Source organism: Callionymus lyra, chromosome 11 (assembly GCF_982586985.1).
Source record: "Callionymus lyra chromosome 11, fCalLyr1.hap1.1, whole genome shotgun sequence".
Classification (NCBI taxonomy): domain Eukaryota; kingdom Metazoa; phylum Chordata; class Actinopteri; order Syngnathiformes; family Callionymidae; genus Callionymus; species Callionymus lyra.
In genome coordinates this window covers 19,892,057-19,912,417 of record NC_141828.1, presented here as the reverse complement: position 1 = coordinate 19,912,417, position 20,361 = coordinate 19,892,057, and the positions used below count along the sequence as shown (strand labels likewise).

General features: G+C 37.8%; 1 protein-coding gene across 2 annotated transcripts in view; it reads left to right on the top strand.

Annotated features, from left to right (window-relative positions):
* LOC148069557 (SH3 and PX domain-containing protein 2A-like) overlaps window positions 1-20,361 on the top strand; it is a 53,090-nt gene that overhangs the window by 16,737 nt on the left and 15,992 nt on the right. For both annotated transcript variants that reach the window (XM_087802266.1, XM_087802265.1), the window contains exons 6-7: window positions 1,368-1,399; window positions 12,177-12,305. In XM_087802266.1, the coding sequence (XP_087658392.1) occupies window positions 1,368-1,399; window positions 12,177-12,305 (161 nt within the window). The remainder of the gene's footprint in view (window positions 1-1,367; window positions 1,400-12,176; window positions 12,306-20,361) is intronic.

Here is a 20,361-nt window from a genome sequence, read left to right as displayed (position 1 = left end):
AATTTGGGGCTCAGCAGGGGGGACTCTGCAGCTGAAGAAGAGCAGAATGAACCTTAAAATGTGAAGTGTCATCATTTTGCTCCTAAACTTACCCGGTCACAGTAACGTTGTGACTTTGACGGATGATCAAAGTAAAAAACGGAGAGTTCATTTTTCAAAAAGCCTCTCTGACAGTCCCTGGATTTCATGTGTGCTGATTGGAATACATTCCCTTCCCTGTCCACAGATTTATTTTATCCTTCCATATGCATGACCCTGCAAATGACCTTCCTCGAAAGAGACGTTTTCCAAATACATCCGTCTATCATTTCACAGATTAAGGCGGATCCGCATGTTTAGCACTCGTCCATGCCGGTTTGATTATGAACTCCATAACTTTCATGTCACTTGTGTCTTTAAACATCTCCTTAAAACACGGAGCAGAGTCTTAAACATGTTTCAATGTTTGGGGAAAAGCTTCTTCTCCTTCACAGCTATTAAGAGTTTAATAGGTGGAAACTGCACAGAGCCAGGACTGTGAAGCTTCCCTGGGGAAGAATATTATTCCTGCTCTGGGCTGTAGCGGTCACAAGCAAACAGGACGGGTCAGACTGCTGTAATATGACGTACAGACAGAAGCTTTGTGCTGTCTTTGACTGTCCCTCAGAGGTCGATCCTCCTCAAACCCCATTACATCTAACCTCAGTATTTAAAGGGATTTCAGATGAATAATATTAATAAAAAATAACCACTATTATTAGTATGATAATAGGATAAGTTCATTTTAATTCAAAATTTTGTTAATCTTGTAACAATTTACTTGTAAAATTTTTAATTTTTAATTTATTTGTTCTTGAAAATTAGACATTTATAATACATCAATTTCTTTTTATTTATTCTTCATTGTTTTAAACTAATATTGTTTAAATTGTTACCTTGTTTTTTCAGCCTAATATTGAATTTACTTTTTTACTTTTTATTTTGTTTTGAACTTTTAACACATCTTTTATTTTTTGGTTCACGTTAATATTCCTAAATTACAACAACACCTTTATAACTTTTATTTTGTAAAATTGTAATGTGTTTGTACTTTACTTTTGTTGCATATTTGATTTAGCAGTTTAAAAAACCTTTATAACATTAAAACAAATGCATAAGGCTTGATTCTGTGAAGCTTTTTTCGCGTTAGTCAGCTTCTATGTATATTTTAGAACCCACTCTGCCTCCCTCCCCATGTCCATGGGTCACGTCCAGCACACATTCTCTTCAAGGGTTTGGCTGGCATGGTTGCCCACCATATCTGAGTGGTCACTGAACGAGCTTTAACCCGTCCGGATCTTGTCGTGAAACTCACTGACTATGCCTCTCTGGTGTTGCTTCTTTTTCAGAGACTGTGGCGGCTCTGGCAGACGAAAGTCAGGTAAGAAAATGACACTCAATGTCTTATTTAAAATTCTTTTATGTAGAAACATTGGATCAGGTTTTGAGGAACTTAATTGTGCTGAAGCTCCGGTGAGAGACTTTTGTGTTTCATCTTTTAAATTGAGTTTGATGACATTTTTGGAGAGATTGAAGTGTAGATGGAGGGAGGGGCTCGGCTGAGTGGCGTAGGAGGAAGTGGGACGAGTATCAGAGAACAGCTGTGTGGAGTTTTTTACAAATGCTGTCTTGGAATACCCACATGCATTTCTCAATTATGTCATGCAGTTGCACTGTCGGTTCTCCTGCTATCGCAGGAGAGACATAAACTTCAAGGCTGTTGGCCAGTTTTGGAGAAAAGAAATGAAAAAAAAAATGACCCCAAACTAATTTCATTATGTGTTCCATTATGGTATTGAGGATTTACGCAACTGAAATTTCCAGCTTCCCAGACTCATGGAAAAATGAGTCTGAAATCATCATGTGACTGTGTTAACACCTCACACTTTATAGGCCATAATTCCAGCTATTATGTTTTTAACTTTTTGTGACATAGCAAGACTGAATGAACAACATAAAAAAAGAAGTATATTTTATGGTTTTATAGTAAAGTTTAGACATAGTTCCAGCCCAAACTATTTTCCGTTACTTTTCTCATACGTGACATCGACGTTCTGCCAGCCAACTTATTTAATGTGGCCCGCAGGAGATTAAAAGAAATGAAATTGGATGAAAAAAAAGAAAATAATTTAAAGTGCATACAAAACTAGGTCACCTCCAACGTCAATGTGTTTCCTCGCATGAAGATCTGAAATACCCACAATAAATCTGTTTTTCTCAATAAATGATGAGGATTAAATGGAAGACTGGAAGGCAGATGTGTGGAGAAAAAGTTTCTTATGTTATAAAGGGAAGTTCAAGGACGAAGATTGACATATTGTGACTCTAAACGCAGAAATGTTCCTTTTCTTTTTCAAGGAGGATCAATCACAGATCACTCAATAAAAGGAATCTGTATTTCATAACAAAAGTAGTTTCAAATTCTGATTAACATGCAAATATTTACTGTTTTTTTTATTTATGGATTGCAATTAAATTTAGGACCACTATTCGGCAGTGATGACTGAGGACGAGAGGATACAATCAACCCATGTTTTGCTATGTTTTGGTTTTAAAAAAAGGGAAAGTAGTTACGACTTCATTAAGAGTCTGTAAATTCTGCAACTCCAGAGTCAAATACTCGGACAATACTACAACTATAGCCTTGTTCCTACAGTATCGCAATAGATTGCAATATATTGTATTGTTGCTTTTGTACCGTGAGATATGTATCACCAGATTCTTGCCACTCGGGAATAATAGTGATAATATTTTATACTTTTTTCTGATTTTATTTTCATGCATGCATCTGTTTTTTATTATCGAGGGACCGGCAGAAAATAATCAATTAAAAAAGGTCGGTGTCGTGACAGTGGAAAGTTGCTAGTGCAAGTATGTGTGTGTCTGCAGCTGCCGTTATATGTCATCATGACATTTCCCCGGTCACATGACAAAGGCCGAAAAGTCCTGGCTGTAGCTGCCAACATTCTTCAAAAGCAGAAAACATAGAAAAGAAGTTGTGGCCGCCGGAGTAAGGTTACCTCGGTATTGATCCATCCATCACTGAGGTCCACGCTCAAGGCCGCCAGTGGTCGTCGCTGATGAGAGATGAATGTTTCTCTTCTAAAGAGCGCAGCAGATAAAGTCATGCGAGCCTGTGGTGAATTTGTGCTGCAGTTGCATCTTAGGGTTTCCATAATTACACGGTGCTGGTCCATCAGCTGAGCCCCTTCCCTAAACAGCGGAATAATTGGCTTCACTACGGAGCTGAACGCGGTAAGAAGTTCAACCAGGTTTCCGTTTACCTGCCACCATGACGGATGCTCTGATTTCAAATGAAACCCAACGATGGATGGTCACAGTCGGAGTTGATGAAACGCACCCGATCGACATCTTAAATCTCCGACATGATGAGTGTGATGTCATCGTTTTATCTGCAACATCGCACTTATTCGTCTTATTTACGCGTTAATTGCAGCACTACATTACTGTCATCTTATCGCTCTCTATGAATGACTCGTGTTGAATTTGTTGATTTAATTATCTCTTAAATAGATCTTGGACCTCTATTTTACTCATCAGTATGTGTCAGTTTCTAAAAAACTCTCTTTTCATTGAAATATTTACATTAGAAAATATGCTTAAGCCCTGACCGCAGAAAACACTTGTTTTTTCTAATCATAAAATCTTGTTTACTATAAACCACACCCACTCTGTGGGTCAAGCATCAAGTTTTGTCACTGGCTGGAGGAGTGAAGCCATTACTTCATAATGAACTCCGCTCTCGTAACCTCTTGTTTTGTCGTGATTTCAGACGGGGGAGAACTTTATAAAGTAATGAGTTCAAAACATGGTCATGATGAGAGACTTACTGCATCTTGGAGAGAAAGACTTCAACATTTGAAACATGTGAGTGAGTCAGGAAAGTTGGGTTTTGACATTAGTTGCCCTTTAATAGATATTCATTTAAAACAATTTAAATAAATAACGGCCGGGAAGGGAAAAAGAAAACCTAAATCAAAATAGAATGAAAACAAAAGCTAGACATTGATAGTTGTCATCACATCTACTGCTTATTTAAATGAGTGTTCACTAAAGCCAGCATTGAAAACATACTTGATCGGGTTCCAGCTTTAAATATGAACTTGGCTGAAGATTTCGTTTTTAAGAAAATAATCTATAAATAATCATCATATGTTGTCATCAGGCCACGACCACACTAGAGAGCAAAACATCATTTGATGAATTGTAATGTGAAGACTCCATTATAAGAAAAGATAAGATAATAATAGCTGTTTTGTCATACAGAAGGATAGATGTAAGGTTTGAGGATTTATATACACCCCCAGAATACAAACTTCATTTATACTTTTTATCTGCTGTAAGGTCTTCAATAATTGCAGTGCATTGTGGGACTTGTAGTGAGCAGTTGGGTGCATTTTTACAAACAGGCCAACTATTATTGATATCTTGACGTAATTATAAATATCATTTAGCTTTACATTTCTGGGTGACTTTAAGGTCACATTTATTTGACAAGAGCGAACAACTTCAGGTCTGGTCAGGATGTATACAATTGCTTATTTTACGGTAAATGAGAGGTTTAATGATAAACAATATTATTCTGTGATGGTGGGTGTCTGTTGTTTGAGATGATCAGTGTCCAGTGTGGACTTTGGGAAGTGTGATGTGCAGGGGGAGTGAGTGGGAGTGAAGAGAAACTCAGTGCTCGGGGGTGTAGTCATGTGAAAAGCAGATGGAGTGGAGAGAAGGTCTACGTGGCAAGTGGAAACCATTTCAGTGTTCACCATGGACTGAGGGAGTGTGTTTATATGTGCTGCCTTGCTGTCTTTATTTGAGCTGCAGGTCTCGGGAGACCTATAGGGTGTGTGTGTGTGTGTGTGTGTGTGTGTGTGTGGGGGTGTGTGTGTAGGTGTGTGTGTGTGTACATGAGGTGATGTCTTTGTGGGTGTTTGCACACTCCATGTGGGCTCGCATGTGTGTGTTTGAGGACGCACAGGGGTTAACCAGTGCACGGATTAGTTGAAGAGGTCCGTGCGTTTGTTTGTGTTTGCAGATGGATACGATTTTAAATTGGCAGAGGAAATCATTAAGGCAACTGAGTACTCATTCAACAACAAAAGACCATTTTAGCAGTTTCAATGGACACTCATTGACGGATGGGGCTTTTAAGATAGACTCCTATACAGCGATGAGCCCCGCAGGAGCAGAAAGATGGATTTTGTTGCTATAAAACCCCATGAATCACTTTTAATTTATGTCCTTGCTACTGTGAGAGGTGACATTTATATGTGGAAACTGTGGAGCCTTTATTATTCAGTGTATGGTAACCCACATGTGTCATATAGGGACTAGCATAAATATTAATTTGAACTGACCTTTCTGTAACATCTACTGACCACATCAGAGTCGACCGCAAATGTTCAAGTCAACTCCTACAGTGTCAACAGTCAAAACAAGTGTCACAAGGTTGTATTTTCGGTAGTTCAGACGATCCTACTTCTTCAGAAGTATCTGAGCCAGCTTTATTTGTTCAGGACCAGTCTCAACACTTTGAGCTATAGTATCTGACCATATGGGTCTGCCTTCACTCCTGACATACATCTCATGAATCATTGCGGCTCATAAGTGTAAGTCCAGTGTGGAGTATTTTCTTCTAAAGGCAGCGTTTGATAGTCTGGAAACGCTCTACACGAGCTGCAGTTTTCATGGCAACAAACTGTGTCAGCAGGTGGTCCAAACATTTAGCTTATTTTTCACCAGTCTCATCTTTAGAAGTGAAACAGACCTTGATTAGATGCATGGATGGATGGATGGATACTTTATTGATCCCCAGAAGAGAAATTATTTTGTCCAGCAGCAATAACGCGTCCATCCATACAAACATTTATAAATACCTGAAAAACCATCAAATAAAAAAAATATATACATACAAAAAGACCTAAAGAATAATTCAAAAGTTGCCTGTAAAAAGTGCATGTCAAACATGAGCGAGAGATCTGTTGTAACATCTAATAGCAGAAGGAACAAAGGACATCTTTAAACGTTCCGTTCTGCAGTGCATGGAGAGGAGCCTGTTGCTGAGGTTACTTTTCTGAGCAAAGTCTCCAGATGCTCTGCATAAGAGCCTTCATCCTTTTCTTCAGCACTGCTCCCATAGAATCCATATCTTTCCCCATCAACCAAATATATTTACCAAGATGACCTAACATTTCTCCTGGTCCTGGGATCTTTTGCGGCAACTAGTGACGTCATATTATGAATAGTCACATATCAGTATTTTTGCAATAGTCTATATGCTGATATTGTCATTAGTATTTTTCTATTCCAACATCAAAAGATACAATTACAAAGATACAAAGTAAAAAAATACATTTTAGGCAACATCACACATCTGTCTTGAACTACCTACTTTTTTTTTGTGAAGCCCCACTTTTGTTTACACAAATTTACATTGTCCGATAAGAGAATACCTCCGTTTAAGTTAATCTGACGGAACAGAAAATAAATTATCAGGCTTTTATTGTTAGAGGAAAAAAACAATACTAACGTATATGTTTATGCTATGAGGTTTCATTGAACAGTTCTGTTTTTTTTAGCTCAGTATGTGCGGCTCTTATTTAAAAGATTATAAAGATTAAATGTTTGTTTGAATAAGTGATTCAGCTTTTAAGGAGAGATCGTCTAATGGCCTTCCAAAATAACGACACTTTTTCATGAAACAGCCCATCAATAATACAAAAATCATCCATCCATCCATTGTCTAGCGATTAGTCCCTTACGGGCTTGTGGTAAAATAAATTCTCAATAATAAATTGTAACCTTCATCGTCATTAGAATAGATTTTCAGATTTTCTGTCATTTCATTCATTCATGCTAAATTAAAACATGAAAACACACACACACACACATACAGCTTTAAATGTTGTTGCTATTGGTTAATCCTGTTTTTGAAAATGAATTTCAAAATCAAACCATTCAATAGTTCCAAGAATTATTTTGCATTATAAAACAAGGTTTTTATGGGAAAATCAAAAATGTAGAACCCAATCCAAAACCTAATAAATACAAATGTGCAACTTCTTAACCGACAACTTCAAAACAAAGCATCCAATGAAACCGGCGATGACTTGCGCTTCATGATTTGATATTGAAAGTGAATTAAATCTAACTGTCAGCACATTTTTATAGTCAACACTTTATATTCAGTAAACATGCCATTACATTCTTATGTTGCATTTTCAGTTTGTTTGTTAGTTACAAAGTATAATCAGAAATCTACCAGATGTTGAGGAAAATGTAGTATTTTCTAATAAATTACATAATGTGTCCAACTTTTGAATTGTGACAATACATGATGAGACGTAAAGCATTTGTTTGTGGATTTCCTGGACTCCCCCGAGGCCCGCATACTGATTCACTGACATGAATACATCTGTAGTACATTCACCACGAGTATCTCTCTCGGTTCCAGCTGCACATCTGCTGTCCATGAGCCAAAGAAACGCTCTCTCCTTGCCAAAGCTTAACCCAATTCAGAGCCAATGATCGAAATTACGGCACCAAAGATGCATCCAGTAAACTTGCAAGCGAGTAACCCCCACCGCCCCCCTCCTCCGAAGTCATAAATCTGTCGTTAACAAATCCTCCATATAAACATACATATTTGACCCTATGTTTCCTCCTGCCGCGATGAATCATTGCAAAGTTCTAGACTGTCATCATCGTTGGATGGAGCCGATGAAGGCTGGGAGAGGACGGGTGTGGTGGAGGGGGGTGTGTTGGATTCAGTCTGGACACTTGGGAATTGAAGGGAGGGAGAAGGAAGCACATGGATAAATCCAAGTGTGGAGAGACATAAACATAAAGTCTCTAATAGGGCGTAAGCCAAGAACCTAATGCTTTTCTTTACAAAGCTCATAAATGCGTAACATCTCCACTCTGTTTACTTTTATATCGGCCATATAATTTCACACGTACATGTCTATAAATCATCACTTACTCTGAGCACCCAAGTTATAGTGTTACTCAGTGCTGCTTCATTAAGTTTTACATATAAACCTACAATTTACCTCTGCCGTTACAGCCCGTTTGACATCATGTTCGACCCTCACTAAAGTTATCGACCATGCTGCATTTAATTCTTGCATGAAAGGTCTATTAGTACTGATGACACCGGCTCTCCAGACGCCTCTTAGAGTGAACTAGAACTTTCTTATTAAAATACACAAACAATGAAAAAATTCTGATGCAGGCTTTTTTTCACAATGCAACAATCTCTTTACCTTTCCCTCAGTCTTTATTGTACTTTATTAAGTTTATGCTTAACTGTTTCTTTTACCTGTGTAACACACAGAAGACATTGCCGAACAAATGAAATAATTTTCAGGGTGTTTTATTATCATAGTTTTAAACAAATACTAGCAACTCTCAATAATGATAATAATCAGTTACATACTGAGACTTTTATAAGTCCAAGTTGGGTTTATTTGATCGAGTTGAGGGTCTGTCCAGATGAGTATCAGATTAATCATCAAACTGTGATTATAACTTTAAATAAAAGCTTTAATTTATTCAAAGGGCAACTTGCATGAAAACCCAACTTTCCTGACTTGCTCGAAAATGTTCAAATTTCCTCCGGGAGACTTCCGGGATTGATGACACCCAGTGACAAACATCAATGCTTGACCAATCACAGCAGAGTGGGCGTGTTATGGGAAACGAGATTTCGTTTCCTGAAAAACAGTGTTTTCAGTGGGCAGGTCTTAAACAGATTTTGTAATGTAAATATTTCAATGAAAAGAGAGTTTTTTTTACAAACGGAGAAATACTGATGAGTGCAATAGTACAAGATCAATTTAAGAGACACTTAAATCATCACATTAGTTGCTCTATAAGTCCTCTTCTGATCGTAAATTAATTAAAAAGTCATATGTAGTTTGTTTAGTCAATGAGTGAATTGTAACTCAAAGTACATGTGTTCAAAAGTTTTATTATACTTTATGAATCTGTGATGACAACACAGATACAGTGAGAGAGAACCAGTCTCTTTTTTTTTATCATGATACAGTGTCATATAGTTTAGGCCACTAGAGGTCACTCTCTGATTTATAATATTTGGCTGTTACTTACTAGTTCTATGACACCTACCATTGTTTTTCAAAGTAAGAGTGCCATTTAGTGGCCTTTCAAAATGAAAGAAGTTGATACAGTGTCATCACTACACAGCTGTTTCATGATGCCCTATTGTTCCATCAATACTGGTTGGTCAGAATTCCTGCTGCTTGTTGTCAATCTGGTAAATCCCACTTGTGACGTCTTTAGATGCCTTTAATGGTGTTCAGTACCAAAGGGGTTCCTGGCTTTTTTTGTACTACTGCTTTTTTTTCCCGATACAGTATCTCTTTGTAAACCTCTGTGGTCTACAAATGGGTCACAATCACTTCACTCCTGGTCCCAAATATATAGAGTGAAGTGAACCTTCATAAATCAAGTCCGTCCTCATAAAATGCAGTGATAAAAGTAGGGATAAAAACGCTGTAATTCAATTTTTCAATTCTTTGCTTTGATTTAAAACAGGCTTCTCAGTCTGACTGCTGTAATCCAGTGTCAGACATTTTGGCTGTGAGTTTACCTCCATGCTTTATAAAAGCACGATCGGACTGTTGCTGGTGTTATTGCTGCTAATATTTGAAGAAATCCCATTTACCATGAGGATTCAATTAGGTTTCATTTTGTCAAGTCACAAAAGATAATGCATGTATGTAAGAAATGCTATTTCCAAGTGATTTTTTTTAGAATATTTGTGATGAATATTAATGAAAATAGTATTATACGTGTACACGAGTGAACATTGGTACATGAATATAATCTTTGTACGTTATTATTATTACAATAGTTTATATTCTGTAGTTTATTGTGGTGAGCTCTAGATCATCGACACTTTGCACACGAATACAGAGACATGACAAATGAGCCACTGTTGTTTGTGTTTTAAAAGTTTTATACGGAAAAGTGAATTCTTCAAGGATATGAAACGTTACTTGCCAGCCTCCATCTTTCCCTCAAAGAATATGATGAGCTGCCATATGTTGTAAAATGCTGCCGCCTCAGGTAGCAAATCTGACTTTCTTTAAGAGAAGGTGGGTCGTTAGAACTTTGAGCCAAAACAGGGAAAGGTTGCAGCTTCCAGTATTCCACATCTTTTTAGAATTAAAAGACCTGCAAAGAAAAGGCTTTTACCTAGATTTAATGATTTTGTTTCTTCTCGGTCAGACCCTGAATCCTTAAATGCATACTTTTATTAGATTACCTTTACTTTAATTTGTATTTTTTCCTCATTTTTATTAGTTTAATTGGCTTTGTGATTCCACAGCCATATTTAAGGCATTTAAAAGGTGAAATCACCGAAATGGCATCCAAGAATATTAGAAGAAATAATTAGGGTCAACTTTAAAAAAAAAATTTCAATGCTTTCATGTGTAAGCAGTGAGTCTTGACTCCAGTTCTTGTTTTAATATCGGCATTTAAAGGGATTACGTGTTACAATTATAATCTTCTAAAGCATGGGTCACCAACATGATGCCCACAGACACCAAATAAGTTGCCCTTGGGCCGGTTAAGCATTATAGGCTTATTAGCAGTTTTGAAATGTTTAGTCTCCCTCTCAAAGATGCAGTAAATCCCACATCATGGGACTTTATCAAGTTTCCCCCTCTCTGAAATCTTGGCAAATGAGCGGTTATAGGAGCGGAGTCCATTATGATTTATTAATGGGCTTTGATACTCCTGCAACAGCAAAGAACACCTGCTTCTTTGCTGCTTAAGTCGCTTGGAGGTGGGGACTTCTGGGATTAATGACGTATGGTGACAAACCTCAATGCTTGACCAATCACAGCAGAGTGGGCGTAGTTCGGGTAAACAAGATTTAATCTCCAAACAAATAAAGCGTTATCAGTGGGCGGGGCTTAGGCACATTTTCTATTATAAATATTTCAAGGAAAAGGGAGTTTTGTACAAACGGACACATACTAATGTGTACAATAGAAGTCTAAGATCTATTTAAGACAAACTTAAATCAACTGATTAGTGGCAGTTTAAGTTTCTTTTTTTGTTTCCTTTCTTGTTCCCATATTGGTTATTATTAAAATCATAAATGTGATTAGTGTTTTATAGAAATATAATTTATCATCCATAATAATATGTAAGTATTTATTAGGTTTTTTAAAAGTGTGTAATACTCTGATGGTAGCCCTTTGGGACACACACTGCCCTTGGAGTACCTCCCAGTTGCAAAAAGGTTGGTGACCCCTTTCCAAACAAAAACAAAGACCATATTGTATTAATACGTTTTTTTTTTTCCTAGACCTCAAAGTTAAATTATTGTCCACTTAAAATGAAACTGCCAAAGCGGCGCTTGGAAATAAATAAATAACGCTGTGTCATTACCATGTTAATGTGTAGTTATAATTTAAAGTGTGTAAAAGTAAATTCAAACTAAGTCACTGCTGGAACTCCAAGGGTTAACCACGTGAAAGACTTTCTATTCGCTGAGCTGCACGCCGGAGTCAGAGCTCTAGTGTTTCATGTAGACGGAGGGCCATGCCTCTGAGCACAACTCCAGCCCCTTCATCTGTTTCTATTTAAGACCTCTGGTGCCGACTTATGATTGGTGTACACAACCCCCTACTCTTCCTCCAGCTCCAGCCCCAGCTGAGGAGAAGGAGGCTTTTTAGCAGATGGTTTATTTTCCAAGGGAAACCATTTCTTTCTCCCACTCTACTGTCCTCAGCTCACTTTTCTGTCACTTCTTCAGCTCTTTTTTCGAACCCAAAGGCCTTTAGTGACTGTCCTTGCTGGCTTTGCTGACCTAGATTTGACAGGCTCTGACTATCAGGATGAGGTCAACTCTGTGAGACGGGATGAAAGTTTGCTGTTGGATCGTCGTCTAGCATCTCTCTCGGCCCTTGGTGCCGGGCTGGCGGGAGATGCATCTCTATGGCCAGGCTCTTGGGAAGATGCACTGAACACCGTGAACATTGTGATTGGCTGAGCTCTGCAGAAATATTGGCCTATGGCACAACGAGCGCCCGGCAGCCGCTCCCGAGGACCTATGGCTGGCAGTTGGCTGACGGCATGTTTTTTTCCTTCAACCCCAGGACTGGACGCCTCGGACCCGATGCTTCTGGAACAATATGTGGTGGTGGCAAACTATGAGAAACAGGAGCCGGCCGAGATCAGCCTGCAAGCGGGCGAGGTGGTCGACGTGATCGAGAAGAGCGAGAGTGGTGAGTTTTCAAAACAAAAGCTTCTTAAGATATTGTTTTCATGATGCCATACCCTTCGCCTTATCTTACCTCCTTTGTCCACAATCCTTCAAGCCCCATCTGGAGGCTGAGTTTGGCCCGCAGTCACCCCTGTTTTCCCACTGTTGGTTTAGGCCAAAGGCCAGAATGTTGCCTGTAGCAGGAGGAATGTCTTCCAGACTCGTATTAATTATTCCACCTACGGAAAAGCAAGCAAGTCGTGAGGGATTCGCAAATGCCATCTGCAGAGTCGTTAGTCAGCTGTTTAACCTCTAGGAAAGTTTACTAGATAGTGCTGAGATCATGTCTTAGGCTTTGGCCAAGTATTGAAACTGTTAGTCAGCTCAAAGGGGTTCACATCAGAAATAATATCATTTTTTATTCTTGTTGAAAGAGCATGTACATGTATTTTACAAAACAAACAATTCTCGTTACTGCTTATAAAATAATTGATGATGGAAAATCAGTGTCACAAATAAACAATTTTTCAGTATTTTTAGGAAAACTAACTGCTGCAGTGCATCATGGGACACTTGAAGATTATCGTATGCTAAATTGAATGTAATAAAAAATCATATGTTCCATCGATTTTGAATGGGACACCAAGGTACCAAAGCTTTTCCACCTGAGAAAGGTTGAAAAAATAAAATTCAATCAAATTTCACTCATTTTCAATCACCCTCATGTCGAGTGTTGGGATTATTTTAGTAATCCATCTCCTTTTGGAGTTATAGGCAAAACAGTATGTTCATTTGTTGCTTAAAAATATCCAAATACCTCAATACTTTTTTTCTGTCTTCTCTTGTCCCAGAGTAGACAGTTGTCTGGAAGCTTTCGCCATATTTAGTAGTTTTTCAGTCTGTGTAGCATATTAGCCTTTTAGCCTCTGCTACAAACAAGCTTAAAATATGGACATAAATATTGTGTATTTTTATTCAAACAAAGACTTCAATACAAGATTGATGTTACAGATGAGCAGTCTGTTTGGACCGTCAAATGAAAATATATTTCCACTGTATATATATATACTGTATATATTTCAGATGTATTACTAACTGGATTATGCTATGATGCTAGGACAGGAAATTGCTGTTGCTTGTATGTTTGGTCAATAATACTACATTCTATTCAGCATCTCGGCGTATTCAAAAATGAGAAGGACCTTTAGAGTGAAGGCGTGTAATTGGGTTTGACGTCCAGCTTTAATGGTGTGCTGAGACAGTAAAACATTAATGGGACTCATGTGTTCTTCAGAGGGAAAAGTGCTTGAAGAGGAAACGTTGACCAGGGAGGCAGGTTGACTTGGGTTTCAAGTGTGTGTGTGTGTGTGTGTGTGTGTGTGTGTGTGTGTGTTGGAGAATTCCATGTTGGCCTAAAGGAAGAAGGTCTATGGAGGAGGACAACTTTGATGTGTCACGTTTCCCACCCTGAGGTCCATGTATTTGTTTTAACTCGTGCTCCAGTAGGACTTTAACACGATGGGGAGCCACAGCAAGGCGGATATCCCAAAAACCTTGAAGTCCTCTTATATACGAGTGCTATTTCATTGGTGCATGTTGGAACCCAGATTCTCCCAAGTCTTGTGCTTTTAAGTTGAGCCCCCCGTACTTTCTTAGCATAACAGTTCGCTGTTGATGATCCATGGAGTATTTCAATCCCTGGAACTGCTGGTTTTCAGGTCTCCAGCTTTCATATAATATTATGTTTCCAAAGTTGTTTTCCTTTTTGAGTCATTGTGTGACTTAGCGGGTGACTGCCCACTATTATTTTAGTAACTTTGAAAACCTTAGAAGTTATATTTTGACGAGTTTATGATATCTTTGTCCACCTACCTGAAAGATAACTTGTTATTTTCGTAAGAGTACAACTATTTATTAAAGTCACATTTTTAACATCACAACCGGAAAAATCTAATTCAAAGAGATTGCAAAATCCTTCCCACTTTCAACACATTTTTTTTTTGATATTCTAGTTTGTAACAGATGATAGCATAAACAAGTTTTGCACTTTGGAAGATTCTGACAGAACCATATTATAAATAATGTTATTGCCAAACCACTACTGTGTCTGAACGAAAAGTTCAGATTGCTCAAAGTATTCTGATATTTAAAAATTAATAATATAACTTTATTATAATTTAAACTTTTGGTTTTAACTGAAAACTTAATATTTTATGAGGTGGAGGAGCTGCTCATTTTTAGTTTGAACTCGCTTTAAGGGTAATTAAGCTTTTAGACGATCCATTAAAAACAGAAGAAGTCGTAAAATGTGCCCTTCTGATGATTTAATTATGTAAAATGTCACGTTTGAAATCCCATTATCATAAAATATCTACCTTTTCTGTGCTCTATTAAGAGACTTACTTTCATATTGCTTTTTTTCATACATATAAATATAGTTTGTACCACTTGAGCATAGGATGTTTTCAAATGCTTTAGATCAATTACAAGGACAAGGGAAATGGAAGCAAAGTCTGTGTAATGAAGAACAGTTATTTTGGACTGTCTGACTGTTTTAAAAATAGACCTGAACCCACAGCCAAACTTGTTGGCATTAGATGGTCTTTTCTTGAATCATGGATTCCAGTGTGTGTAACTTTTATAAAAGTTACTTGTAGTCTTGTTGTCTGTTCAGCCAGAAGGATTCAATTTCTGCTGCTCAAGAGGCTTTAGGGATAAACATTTTACTTTTTTCATTTCCAGTCCTGGATTGTTGAATGGAAAAATGGACATTTTGAACTTCCTTTTGTAAATCTAGTATAATTTAGTTAAAGATAAGTTTGGGTGATGAGTTTCCAACCCCACCGAGTCCCCAGCTGCATTATTTAGGCTTTACCTTACCTTGGATTAGGTAATCTGTGTATGCAGACCATGAATCTAGGTCAGACATATAAGAAAGTTGAACTTTCCATTTTTCCTACTTGCTGACTCAAGCCAGGACTGTTTTTCCACGGAAATGACTTGAAGACATAATTTATGTCAAAGTCTTCTCAGGTTCTTACTGTACTGTTGGTTCTGATTCCTTAAATAACAGTTTGTGTTTTTATTCTCAAAGACATATATGTAGCAAACATGTTAAAGAGTTGACAGTATTCAGAATGATTCGGTTAATGGTGTCTCAAATATTTCCATGCTTTTCACTGGTTCTAATCATTATCACAGGTCTTTAATTTGTCTATGTAATGAGAGTTTGACAAGAGATTATGTGATCCAAAGCCAGAACAAGTAGCACAGGAGACCGTCGGAGAAAATGGAAAAAGTAATTTCCTGCCAAAGTTAGCGGTTCAGAGGTTGGTTGGTTCAGTGTAATGGCTTAATGGATCCTGCAGGATGCCTCCTGGGTTTACAACAAGATGTTTCAGACAACGATCTTATCTCCGCTCAAAGGTTTGATCTTTTCCCCGTTCATTTCATGGTACTGGTTCTTCGAGGGCAGAAGGAACGATGTTGTTGTCCAGTCCAGCAGAGCCAATCCAACACCCCCCACCCCCCCTGGACCTGCCCACTTTCAACATGTCTCCTTTCCAAGTCCGGCCGTTATGAATTACATAGTAACGTTGAGCCCATGAAACCCCCTGGCATCAGTGATGTACAGTGTGTGTTACATTGCTCTTTTCCACCCACATCATTTAAGCAGGGTGGAGTCCAGAAAGAACCTTCACACTGCTCTCTAGCAATGTCTTAATGCCATATTTAAAAAAAAACAAAAAACTTTTCGTCCAGTTTATAAAATGTAGTACACAAATAGTCAGCAATGTCTCTCAACTTCATTTAACTCAAAAATATACTGAGGCTTGAATGAATGATTGAATGATGCTTTACATGATCAATTTAGATGGCAAGTAGGTAAACAAACCTATTCCGATATTTGTATTAAAAATAACTGAAAAATCGTCAGGTAATGACCCATAAAATCATCTAGCGCTGAAAGAGACAGATGGACGGTGTTCATTAATAGATTGACCAAGTAGCGGGTCTCTTTTTAGTGCTTAAAAATATGAAGCCCTCAAGTTCTCAAGTAGTTTCACAGATATGGTCATTAAAGAATTATTAACTAATAAAATACTCTTACAAACTAAAAACTTATGTGTTTATTTAGGTTTGTCCTAAATGGATCTTGGACCTCTATTGTACGCAATATGTGTCTGTTTGTACAAAACTCTCTTTTCATTGAAATATTTTTCTGGAGATAAAATCTTGTTTACCATAACCACACCCACTCTGATGTGATTGGTCTACCGGAAGAGGAGTGAAGCCATTATTAAGTCATAATGGAATCCTCTCTTGAAACCCCTTGTTCGCCTAGATTTAAGACAAGGGGAGAACTTTATAAAGGAATAAGTTCAAAACATGGTCATGATGTGAGACTTACTGCATCTTGGAGAGGAAGATTCAACATCTGAAACATGCGAGTGAGTCAGGAGAGTTGGGTTTTCACATTAGTTTCCCTTTAAATATTTATTAGCTTAGAAAATAATCTAAATATCCAGTCTGCTTGGGAAAATCACTCTCAAAATCTCTTCATTAATGTATGCATCCTCATGTTTACAAATACAAATTACTTACTTACTTACTATAATTAAAACAGTATTTGTAGCATCAAACCTTTCTTTGGTTTTTTAGAAAGTTAATAAATAATATATACATTCCGAAATTATTTAAATTCAACTCATTAGGTAGATAATTTCTATATGTGAATTGTTTCAATTAATAGGCACGTAAAACACCCACCATGTTCCTCCTGCAGTGGATCCATCAGCTTCTTTCCTAAAGCCAAAAGTTCATTCAGGCTCCTTTTAACCTCATAACTCTGTTTGAAAACTCTGTTTGGTATTTGCAGCTTCAGCAGAACCCAGGATTCTTATATTAAGGATGAAAAACCCATAACTCTTGTCCGTGGACCACTAATGTCATGATCCAGAAGTCTTGCCAAGTGTCAAATATCTTTTTTTTTTTTTCCAACCGAGAGGTAGAAGACACAGATGGAAGACACATTATCCTCTCGCAGAATCCTCTGCACGTTTCTAAGCCGACTACAGGAAGAATTACAGGCATCAAGTAAAATAGAATCTTAACTGTGCGACGTGTGTAGTCTTAAGAATAGATGATACAACCGGAGCCAGAAATCAGCTCATGAAACTGAAAGGTGCCTTTTTTTTCGTGTGTGAAAAGCAGGCTTTCATAGACTGAACGGTCACTGTGTCTCCGAATCAGTGGGAACACAAACTGCAGGCCTTCGTAGTAGACCATAAGACGACCCTTTCACAGGCACTGAAGGTAGTTCCTTAGGTCAACATTCCATCTTTGAAAGTCTTTCTGTGTCGTTTTAACACCACCCCCCCACACCCCCCCGTTACCAGAGCCACCCAGGTAATTGAAACCCAGTGTTTTCTAGAACCTGGAAGTGTGCTAATGCAGTCCCCCTGACGTGTTGATACTGGATCTACTGTTAATAAATACAGAAGCTGGAAATGAATGGAGTTTTCTCGGGACCCACTCAACAGTGGTGTCATATATCCACAGGACTGCTGAGCCAATGCATTCCTTTTCATTTCAGGGTTTTTACAGAAAAAAAAGTCTGCTGTTGCTGTGGAATCTTAGCTTTACTTATCCACTCAAGACTTGTTTGTTGGTTCTTCCAAAGCTTGGTTTTCATGAGGTTCTGGTCCGTACTGCCACTCTGAAATAATACAGTCTGCGGTGTGAAACATAAACTCACACTTGAGCGAATACTGTTTGTCCTTGTAAACCGTAGGTCACCTCTTGGGTTATGGCCAACGTTGACCCTCTGTGAAGCAGACTGTATTTATGTGGCCCTCATGAGCTGAGAATGATATGATTGAGCTGATAATGTGTCTGACGGCTCGATTACAATCTGACTGTTCGTCCGTAAAAATGTACTCACTTGAAACTGAAGTTGTACGAAGCAAGTATGGCAAACTTCTTCCTTAACAAGCATAATATTTTAAGAACTATTTGCGTCATATTAAATATAAAAGCCTATGGTAGGCCACAAAACAGTATTTATTGGCAAAGGAAATGTATCAAGGGCTGATCAGTGGATTTATATTTAATAATATGCTGATCAATGCTCTAGTAAAATGGGCTTTTTTAAGATGTTATTGATATTTATCTCAGGATTTGTAAAATTAATCACACCACTGTTTAAAGGGGAGTATTCACTATGGTCTAATGAAGTTTCATGAAGCAGTGTCATATTGTTTAGAGGTCAGTAGGTGGCGTCATCGGTTAAAAACTGATGTGATGTTCCATTGGAACAGTTGTTCAAAACAAAGGAAAATAGTGCAGAGATGTCTGTGTAGTGTGCTTTTTGGAAATAATGACACTGCTTTATGAAGCTTCATCAGACCCTGGACAAAATACTGCAGTTATTTTTTGGACCTTGGATTAATAATTAAGTTAGGAGAATAAAGTTCTATCATAAACACAAGTTAACAATAACATTAAACTTAAAACCCATAGTAGTTTTTTGTTGATTTATGTCATTTTTTATTCTGCTGTATACAGGATAACCCGTATTTGTTTGTTACAGTTTTGACTATCTATCTTTTTTGTTCAAAATGTTATGTTTCAAAGTAAAAGATGCTCTTTCAAAATCCCATAACTCGGATGATATTATTTAAACTTGGGCGTGTTGTTTATTTCCATCCTAATTAGAAGGTTCTGTAAAAATTAGTTTGATTGATTGTTTGGAGAAACTCATTTATTTACCAAGATGTGTCTTCCATTTTAAAAATCTGATTACAATTATTGATTCAGTTTTCACCTCCCTACATGTGTTTGAGACGTAATGACTTCTCTGAGTCCAGATCAACACCAGAGCTGTTGCTGCTTCGTGTGACATTTCCTTTATGATCAAACTGGTTTATGCTTTCAAAGAGATAATTGTTTATCTCTTGGAAGTTCCTCCAGTTGTGATTTCTGCCTGGATATCTTCACATCATCAATCTTGAAGTGGTTTTCTTCCACTCTTTGACACACACATCTGAAAGCACTGGTTAGATAACTTGGCGAGGACCTGCGGCAAAAAAAACATTTGGGAATATCCTGCAGAAAAAAAAAGTGCACTCTGCAACAAACATGGTCAATGAGGTGTGTGTCAGTGTGACTGTCAAGTGTGAAGAAGTCTGCTTGACCCGAACAGATCTGAAACATATGTTGGAGATTCTTTTAGGTTTCGGGGCTTCAGGAATTGATGGTTTAAGTGTGACATTCTCAGATCTGATTGATGTGCCGAAATAATTTTGTCCACATACTGTAGGAACGATCTCCCTCCTCTACCCAAAAACTGTATAAGTTCAGTTTCTGGTTGCAGCTGACAATCTGTTGTTGATTACTGTAAACTGGAGCGAGGGTCTTAAAGCTGATGCACTTTCCAGATGGCAGGTAGGGAAACAAACAGTTCGGTGAGCTACCATTTTAGAACGGTGTGTAAGAATATATGGTAAGTGACACAACAGCGATGGCTACATGAGAAGAAATTTCCCGTCGCGCATTTCTCACACACTCCGATCTCAGAAGCATTTTTTACATCTGGCTGTGGTAACAGACGAGCTCTATCAGCTGCAGTGATTTTATTTTTCCACAATAATTGTTGTTCCAAACCGTGTTGGATACTTTTTATTAAAGCTGACGTCGTTTTTCGAATGGTTCAAATACTTAAGTAGAAGCAGAGTTGCGTACTTTTCCGATAGATGTGTGGAAAAGTCATTGATCATCATCAATCATGTGACGAAGTGACAGAAAAGAAAACATGGAATGCCAAAAAGAACTGTTTTTGTCAGTACAATGTCATAGCTATCAGCGTAGGAACTCTGTACGATAGAATGTCTAGATATGAGATCTTAAATTAAACTCTTGTCATTTTATATTTTAATTGCATGTCTTAGATAGGAAAGGTTTACATTCTCTCAGTGCACTAACTTTTAACAGAATGTCAAGACAAATGTTTCCTCCCAGTCTTCTCATCCGTAAGCTCAAGTTTGACATGTGTGGCTGAATCCACTTGTGAGGTTGTG